The 9704-nt window shown below is 31.6% G+C and overlaps 1 protein-coding gene across 1 annotated transcript; it reads left to right on the top strand.

The window, feature by feature from the left end:
* The first annotated feature begins 4805 nt into the window (after positions 1-4805).
* Positions 4806-7129, top strand: LOC118029161 (protein FEZ-like). Its single transcript, XM_035032971.2, has 3 exons — positions 4806-5336; positions 5786-6090; positions 6215-7129. The coding sequence occupies exons 1-3, from the start codon at positions 5156-5158 to the stop codon at positions 6929-6931; spliced, it is 1203 nt and encodes a 400-aa protein (XP_034888862.1). The 5' UTR covers positions 4806-5155; the 3' UTR covers positions 6932-7129.
* The last annotated feature ends 2575 nt before the right edge of the window (positions 7130-9704 follow it).

Below are 9704 nucleotides of genomic sequence, written 5' to 3' on the forward strand. Positions count from 1 at the left end.
ATTGCATACGATAAATTTAAAAGTAGCTTAAAATAGTAAGATTAGGTAAGATTCACGGCAATACAACTAGTTTAAATTGATTGTTCATGACTTTTTTTTTTTTAATGTGTGTTTAGGAGTGTGGTTGTTGTTACTTTTTAAAGTATTTTTCATTTAGAAAAGCATGCCAATAATATTTTTTTTTATTTTTTAAAAATTATTTTTAAAATTCAATACATTAAAATAATTTGAAAACATCAAAAACTTATTAACTTAAAGCAAGAAAAAAAAATGAATATTTTGAAAAGCACAAGAATTATTGTGATATAGCTAAGTACTATTCTTGGTATCCACACTCCCCTGCGGGCAGGATTAAAAATTCATTTTAGCGGGGGAAAAAAAAAGAGAATATGTACTTGTTGTGAAGGTTTTATTAAAGCGATTTTCAAATGTGAACTCGTTCGCTTAGTAAATTTAATCAATAATTATATACGTTAAAAAAAATTATTAATAATCATAGAAGAATAAACTGGGAAGCTAAGCGATTAGATACAGATAAAAAACACGACCTTATTCCATTTTATGCTATTTAAATTTTTATGTAATTATATGTTATATTTTTTAGAAAAACTAAAAATTAAAACTCAATTGAAAAAAGTAATTTGCTAGCATAGCTACTCTTTTTCTTATTAATCGTCAGTTGGCCTTATGATATGGTACATTACATAGCCTGAATTTTAGAGTTGATTTGATATAACTTACTCAATTTAATAGTTCCAATTAAAACTTGATTATCCTATACAAAATTTAATTTGATTTTAAAAAATTTAACAAGCCGGTGATTTAATTTTGAGAAGACATGTTTTTTACTTCCTCGAGTTAACTTGTTAAATCTTCAATACAAGTCATGGACTCGATTGCGCTTAATAAATGAGTTTTTTTTAACAAATTTATTATTTAATTATATGATAACAAAAATAAAAAAGTAAAGGAAAGCAATTGAATAAAATCTAAAAAAAATGCAAAATTATAAAGGGTTGTATAAAAATAAAGCCCATTAATACTAGAAAAATATGTTAGAGTATTGATCAATAAAATAAAGTGGAAATTGAAGTACACTTTATCAAATAATATACTAAATATATTTTTAATTAATTTATCTAAATAAATTTTAATTAAAAAAATTTAAAGACTTAGTTTGACTTAAAACAAATATATATTTCAAGATGAGTTCTTTTACCTTATCAAAGTAAAAATTGAATGGCATTTCATAGAATAATATACCAAATCTATTTGTAGTTAATCTATTTTAATGATTTTTAATTTAAATTGAAAGAAAAAAAAATTAAAGGGCAAAAGAGACCAAACATCTGGACTAAGGTGAGCCAGCACACTCGACTCATTTAAAAGAAAGGCCACACACGATGGCCTACAAGGCCAAGGCCACGCATCTTGTCTTTTCCTTTTTTTTTTTTTCTTTTTCTTTGTTGAAGGGGAGGACAAGCTTTTTTTTTTTTTTTAAAAAAAAAAATAAGATAATATGTCTTTTCCAACCACTTGGTCAAAATTTTGGACTTGAGTTTTTTTTGTTTAAAAACATATTTTTCAATCTATTTTCACTTTAAGAAAACAAATAAACACCCATATAATGTCTATAAAATAATTAATAAATTCAAAATGCCTCTAAATTAGCCCAAAAACACAATCAAACCTAGAAAAAAAAACCCTTTTTTAACCTTAATATTTTTAACTTTTTTGGAAAAAATAAAAGATAAAAAAAAATATCTTAATAAAATTCTTATCTTCAGATGAAATTTGTTAACATGAGATCGATTATGTTATAGATGTGGTAAATCGATAATTTTCTCTTTATTTTTCTTTTTTCTTGGCAAATATATCTCATCTCTCGAATTTAAAAACGGAAATGTAAAACAAATTGAATTTTGAATCAAAATGTATAATTGTAAAACTAAAAGGACTAAAAGGATATCTTGAAAAAATCTAAATGCAATTTTCCTAGAGAAGGAACTAAATAAACAATAAGAAAAGAGCAAAAAACCTTTATTTTTGCCTAACTTTAAATTTTGATCCTTTTATTTTATATTTTTTTCACAAACTACAAAGCCAACGTTTTCCTTTTGCTTTTGCAAAATCTAGCATGTCAACACAATATCATGATTTTTTCTTGACACTGTGAAAAGTTTTAGAAAATTTTTTTTTAAAAAAAAAATAAATAATATATATATATATATTAAATCAAATATCCAATTAACAGGATAATTTGAAAATGAAATTGAGAACTAAAATTAAAATTACTAAAAGGGAAAGGCAAAAAAAAAAGGAAATTGTTTTAATGAATAGTGCCCCCCATTAAGGATCCACACTAGGCTAATTAGTTTTTTTTTAATTTAAATTAATTCTTAATTTCTTGACACATGATAAGATCATGTGGAGTAAAATTTTGCGTACGAACATGTTGGGTATAGGAATGGCCGGCTGCTTCAGACAATATACATGAAATACAAGCTTGGCATAATCAAATCAATAACGGTGGAATTTAGGGTTTAAGAATGTGGTTTGAAAATTTGCCGGCCATCTGATAGGTTTAAACTTTAACGTGGACTTTCTACATTGGGAACATGATTAAGCTTAAGAGAGGTTTAATGACTTAATGTTCACACAAAAAGAGAAGTGGAAGCTTCGGTTACAAGAGTTCAACCCTTTTTTTCAACAAGGGTTGCACGCATGGGTTCCAAAATTGAGGCCAAGAACAAGACAAAAAGAGTTTTAAACGAGGGCTATGTTCTTGGGAATTGAGTTTCGCTCATTTTGGACTTCCCATTTGGCCATCGACCATTATGATCTTCATATTTATTTTGAGTTTAATTCTGTCTTGGAAACATATAGTAGCAATATTGAGCATACTCAAGCAGCGAGACACTGATTTCTTGGCACCCTATTCTTGTTCTATGCACATTTTTCTTAATTAGTTTTAGGGTTCATAACTAATCAACATTACTTTGCTTGAAACAACGTTGCCCATGACTAATGTCTAGCGTAATAGAGGCGTCAATGTGTCTAATTCATCGTGGCCCCGTTTGTAAAACTGTGCTGAGAAAGTACTTCTGAGATCTCTAAATAAAATTTTAATAATACGAAGTCAGCGATAATTAATACGTTGGTGGTCACAACTTGAATTTCGAAAATATTGTGGTAAAAGCTGGTAGCTAGCTTTTGCCCGAGAAACTGTAAATAAATAAATAAAAATTGCCATCCTCAAATTTCATGTTTCAATGTTCATGAAATCAAGGTGCAAGATTGACTTTTGCGCTCTGTTGTGATCCCAGTGTCGAGCATCAGAATCAATATATTAGAACGGAAAGTTTTCGATTTATTTTCTTGTTTTGATGAAAGAAGATCATTTTTCATAGAGTTTGAACGGATTTTTATTGAATAAAACCCATTTAATGCATCTGATCAATATTTTCGTAGAAGATATCCGAGAGCATGTACCCGCTTAATTCTATGCTGCCATGAGCTCTTCTTGACATTGCAAAAAACCATCATGTCATGGCGTCGCTAGCCATACCAGCAAGTGGTTGAGCTGCTGCTTATTTCTTACTGTTTGGTGAACAGCCCCCCTTGAATTTACCTGGCTTTGGCTAGCTCGATCCGTCGCAGTTTTCAAAACATTTGTATCGAACTAGCACTGTTGCTGGCTAGCCCTAGGTTCTACTGGTATTATCATTGGGTGACATCTCAAAAATTTCCAAGTGTTCTCTGGAAGCGTTCGGTGAGCTCTGTAGATTGGTTGCTGCTAAGATCACAGTATTGTATGTCCCACGTATTGTAAACTTGACTTTTTGTAATTAATGAGCTCCAAAGAAAATTAATTATTATTCAAACAAATATGGTAGAGATCTTTGTACTGCTTTTCTAGCTATGAACATGAAGGAAAGTTAACTTGCAATATGCTCTTTAATTTTCTTTGTTCAGATCTGTTGCTTCAGAGCCTTTCTTAGTTCTATAGATCCAACGTGCATGCTTAATGATGGATACTCTTGGCCATGTAATGGCCGCTAGAAGTGTCGAGCTATATATTTTATTTACTGATTTTTTTTATTAGGTTAAGTGTGGTCCAGGGAACCCATTTTAGATAATAACCCAAAACTACAATATTATCATCTGTTCAAATGTGGCAGAGAGAATGGAATGGAAGGTCTAAGAGAATGGAAAGGGAATTTCTCTGATCCAAGGGATGCTAAAATAGATATATTTTTTACCAGGGGAATTTGCAGAGAATCTCCTAGAATGAATTGAATATAAATTTGAACTTTTTTGTACTGTTGGAAATTGATCCATCCAGAACCTCTCCTTATAGTTTAAGGGGAAAAAACAGTTCAAGCTATGATTATTTTACGAGTGAAATAGAATAGCATGACACATTGGAGGCTTGGTTTCTCATTTTGTCTTTTGATTTGCTGAAGATTAAAGGGAATTATTATTGTTCTTCTTATTATTATCTATTTTTTTATCCAAGAAGTGTGAAAACAGCTTAGGTTAATTTCAAGCCTCAAAAATGCTGCAATTTCTGTAGTCTCTTGAGATCCATAAATTGGATTTAGGAGAGGGCAAGTCATGAGGTACAAGTTCCATTCAAAACCACAATTTCCTTGACTCGGGTTGTAGCAGTCTTACTGTGTGAGCTTATTATATAATTAGCTGAGCTCAAATACTTCTTACAAAGTCATCGTGATTTTCGCATAAACACACTCTCCGTTGCAGTCATCCTGAAATGGTGGCCTAAGCTTCGGAGTCAGAACCCCTCTCAGGAAGCATATAGAATTTGGTTTTGATTTAAGCGCTCCTCTCTCTTTACTCGTAACTCTGATGCTCCTCACAGCTTGCGCTTCCTTCCTCCTGTACTGTTACAATTATTAGTTTTTGAGGTTATCACTTCTGGGTTTGGTTTAGTTTCTCCAACAGCTTCTTGTGCTACAAGAAACCCCACCTCGATTTCAAGATTTAGGAATACGATAAAACCTACTTCTTCTAGCTAGGTTCACTTCATAGTTGGATTATTCCAGTGCTACATCTTATATATTTCTCTTCTTCAACTCTCTCTAAACTTAGCGTACTTCAAGCGAAAGTTTTAGAGATAAAGAAGAGGAGGGAGATGGAAGAGAAGAATGATGTAGATAAGATTGATGATGTGATGTTGCCTGGTTTTCGGTTTCATCCAACCGATGAAGAGCTTGTTGGGTTCTACCTCAAAAGAAAGATACAGCAGCGATCTCTTCCTATTGAGCTGATCAAGCAAGTTGATATTTATAAATATGATCCTTGGGATCTTCCAAGTATGAAACTCCATCTTTCCTTTTAGTTTTATCCATCTTCTTTCATTGCTAACAGAACAGATTTCAGAGTTGAGTTAGACCTTGCATGCATGTACAGAAGACAAGAAAAAGAAAAATTAGAGCCTGCATGCTTAACTTATATATATATATATATATATATATATGTATGTATATCAAGATAAGAAATTTCCTTGAAGTTTCCTTCAGAAAGAGCGGATATTGAGTTAGTAAAGGTGCTTTCATTTGAACGTTCCTCTTGTTTGGAAGATTCTTTTGTTAAAAACACTAGGAAGCATACAAAATTTCAACATCATGATCACTACTTTCAAAGCTAAGAAAATATTACTGTTACATTAATGTTTATGCAAAGCTTAACATACATATAGTTCATTCTTAAGTCTATATTTACTTTATTGAGTACTTTCTTTTTCTCCTTATCCCACAAGAAGAGCTGGCGACTACAGGAGAGAAAGAGTGGTACTTTTACTGCCCAAGGGACCGTAAGTACAGGAACAGTGCAAGGCCAAATAGAGTTACTGGAGCTGGGTTTTGGAAGGCGACCGGAACAGACCGTCCTATTTACTCCTCTGATGGCACCAGGTGCATAGGCTTGAAGAAGTCCCTGGTGTTCTACAGAGGTAGAGCTGCTAAAGGGATGAAAACTGACTGGATGATGCACGAATTCCGGCTTCCTTCTCTTGCTGAACCACCACCACCACCAAAGAAGCTCCTAGACAAAAGCCTTCCTCCAAACGTAACGACTCTACGCATCCTTCAGTACTGTACTTAATTCCAACTATATGTTCATTTTCATCTAGATGATAAAAGAAGAATGTTTATGATATGATGAGTGTTAATTTTCTTGTACATGATTGCAGGATGCATGGGCTATTTGTAGGATATTCAAGAAAACCAACTCCATGGCTCAAAGAGCTCTTTCTCACTCTTGGGTCTCTCCAGTATTACCAGAGACTACTTCTTCAGATTTCTTCGTCCAAGGGGCACACTGCACTCAGTTCAGTTCAGAGAACATGTCATGCACAACTGAAATAGGATCAAATTTCCATTTAGGCTCCAATAATGACTTCCAGCAGGCCTCTCCTGCTAGTCTCTCTGTTTTAGACCTCCCCTCTTACAGGCCTATTAATCCTATAGTCCACACATCATATATATTCCCTGTATCGAACGGTGATCTTCCCAGCAACTTCTTGTTTTCACCCCTCGAGAATTCGGGTCCCATCAAGTCTACAGACGATGCTCCTTCCATGCTATTGAATCCTGCATTGATGGGTGAAGGTGCTAAAACTTCTGAGAGCACAGAATATGAAGGGTCACAACAGCAGTTCAATGGATTCTCCATCAATTTGCTCCAAGAAATGCAAGGTGATATGGGCACAGGAGACGAGACAGGTTTGAGAAAGAATCCAAGTTCAATTCAAGATAATAACCTTTTGGGGACTCTCCGGTCCATCGGATTCCCCTTCAGCTTGCCTTCAAACCTGCCTGATGCATGGAAGCCTAACCTGCCATGGGATTCACCATCCTGCCCCAGCGAGATGTCCACCACTTATTCCACAAACAAATGCCATACTTGAATCCTATTGATACACAGAAGAATTAATCGTGGGATTTAGGTCTAGCATTTTGAATTTCTCTAAAATAGCTTCCAAAAAAATATATATTCTGGCTTGAATGATGTTTTAGCGGGAGCAAACTAGCCTCAGAAATGTATCTTGTTTACTGTACAGTAGTTTCCATATTTTCCAAGTATACACTTTTAGGCTAATAAATTTCTCTTATTTTATATTCATTCCCTTGTTCTTGTTTCTCTTCCCCTCCGATTACAGGGGCGGAGCAAGAAAAAAAGTTTGGGGGGGGCTAAATTATAAATTAGAGGGGCCAAGAAATATTATAAATATTTACAATTATAAATATATAAGGGAGCGGCTCCGATCACCTCCATCCCCTTGCTTTTGCTTAGCAGAGAGCTGTATCACAATGCTGTAATAGACAACATTATTATACGTAATTTGCAACTGTACATTAAGGATATGATCCTTAATGCATGCTGAGAAAAAAAAAATTGTGACAGAAAATCCTGTCAAAACTCGAAGTTGAAAATCAATTCGGTCCACAACGCATTTATGACAGCATCGTGACCAGGAGCAGAGGTAGGATGACTTCAAAGCTAATATAATAAGACTTTTTTTTTTTAATTTACGAGTTGAAAATACAAAAAGACAGCATGATTTAATTTTAATTTTGTATGGATAAAAAGCTCAAAACTATATCAAATTGAACCAAAACTATGAAATAAATTTCATCTAACAAGGCATCCACCACTTTAAGACAATGAAAATGAACAATAATATCTCCAAATGAACATGAGAAAGCCTCTGCAACCCTTCCATGGAGTCCTAGGTAGTTTGATCTTTGAGATGTTTCTTGGAAGTTCATAGAAATCTGGTCCATTAAAACTTTTAAATGCCTCCAGCTTGTCAAAAACCTTAATTAGATACAGCAGAAACTTACCTCTTAAAAAACCTTAAGATACAGTGATATAGCAACATGAGCATCATAAATTCCAGCACGTCCACAAGGACATTCTTTCCTTCGTTTCTCATGCGATGCGCTATCAGTTCCAATTATGAAGAGTTCTTAACAAAAATATGTGAAGTTAAGCTACTCAGCAAGAGCAAAGTATTTCATCTTCAGATGCCTTTTCTTAAGCAAGGTGTGTGTTTGTAATGGGCTAACATCTTGGGTTTATGTAGACATGGGTTTGAGCATGGGTTAATGGTTTGATTTATTCCATTTAGCTTGGTTTGGACTCTAATTTTGATAGTGGGATAATTTCCATGGACTATATATGCTTTGAATGATACATTGGTGGGTTCAATTTCATGGTATATTAGTGTATCATTTTTTTTTTAATTTTTAATGAATGTTTATTGTTTAAATTTTGAATGTCACTTGTAATATATGACCAAGTAATAAGAAAAATAATTTTGTGCATTTTTTTTTCATAAAAATGAAAGACAAAAAGAAAAATACTTGCTTGCATATTATTGTATATTTCAAAAACAAGAAAATTCAAAGAAATGGTTTTTTATATGGATTGTACAACAAGTTTGTAAAAATTTATTTTAATTTGGCTTAAATTTTAATAACTCTAGAAAAATCAATTTGTTTATTTTTTATATCAGGATTTAAATTATATGTAATATTAACCCAAAATAAATAAAATAACCCCCTTTTCTCTCCTTTTGTTTAATTTTAATATTTAAGAATTATAAATTTATATATAAGATGTATTTCCACTTTCCTAGTATCAAGGGAAACAAAAGTATAAAATATATATATAAAAAAAAAATTTTGATTTTATAATGCCTGGGTTTGACTCATAAAATCATAGTCCACTTTAATAAGGTAGATTTACTTTAACCAATAAATAAATCAAATTGTTAAGAAAACACAATAAAAACTTAGTAATAATAAGATAAATGAACAATGCAAAATATATTAAAGATGATATTATTTTCTTTATACATAATTAGTTTTTTTATCCAGATTTTATAAACCAGTTAAAGTTTTTAGTGATCAAAATACAAAATAATATCAAACCTTCAAACTAAAAAAAATAAGAATTTCTTGTTATTTTCTCACCTAAAATCTAATTGAAAAAATATTATTATTGCAATATCATACATGAACAACACTCCTTATGCTTTATTTTTCTTTTTATGCTACGTCCCAATTCACATACAATGCAACTAATTCAAGCATACATGTTAAAATAATATAAGATTTTTAAATTTGAAATCGCCATAATTTGATCGACCAGGTTTAAAAACTCTAATTGTAACAGCTACTCTCACCACTCCAAAACCTCTCTGTGTCAGGTCTAACTTGCATACATGTGGAATCAAGATATTGATGCACGAACTTGAGAAAAATAGGTGAGAATAAGTAAACAGATGAATAAGGATGAGCGAATGTACCCATCAAAAGGGAAAACTAGGCTGATTATTTTTTTTGTTTGGTTTAGTTTTTATTTATAAAAATAATTAAATTAAAATTTTATAAAATATATATAAAAAAATTGAAAATCAATCGGTTTGAATTCGATTATTTTATATTATAAATTAAAACTCAAATGACCAGTTTTGCTTCTACACAGTTTAACTTGATTATTTTATATTAAAAATAAAAAATTATATTGATTTTTAGGATTTATTTGGACTTTTTTAATGGGTTTAGTTTTTTCTCAATTTGTTATTTAAAAAAAAAATTGATTCAATTTTTTAGTTTCAGATTTATAAAATTAAAACCAAATCAAACTAAATATATTTTTGAAATTTTTAATTA

Source organism: Populus alba, chromosome 17 (assembly GCF_005239225.2).
Source record: "Populus alba chromosome 17, ASM523922v2, whole genome shotgun sequence".
NCBI classification, from domain to species: Eukaryota; Viridiplantae; Streptophyta; class Magnoliopsida; order Malpighiales; family Salicaceae; genus Populus; species Populus alba.

What these genes read in the sequence shown, in the direction of transcription:
- LOC118029161 (XM_035032971.2), top strand. Translation starts at nt 5,156, where the DNA reads ATGGAAGAGAAGAATGATGTAGATAAGATTGATGATGTGATGTTGCCT. An exon ending in TGATCCTTGGGATCTTCCAA is followed by an intron (nt 5,337 to 5,785) that starts GTATGAAACTCC and finishes TCCCACAAGAAG; the next exon opens with AGCTGGCGACTACAGGAGAG. An exon ending in ACAAAAGCCTTCCTCCAAAC is followed by an intron (nt 6,091 to 6,214) that starts GTAACGACTCTA and finishes ACATGATTGCAG; the next exon opens with GATGCATGGGCTATTTGTAG.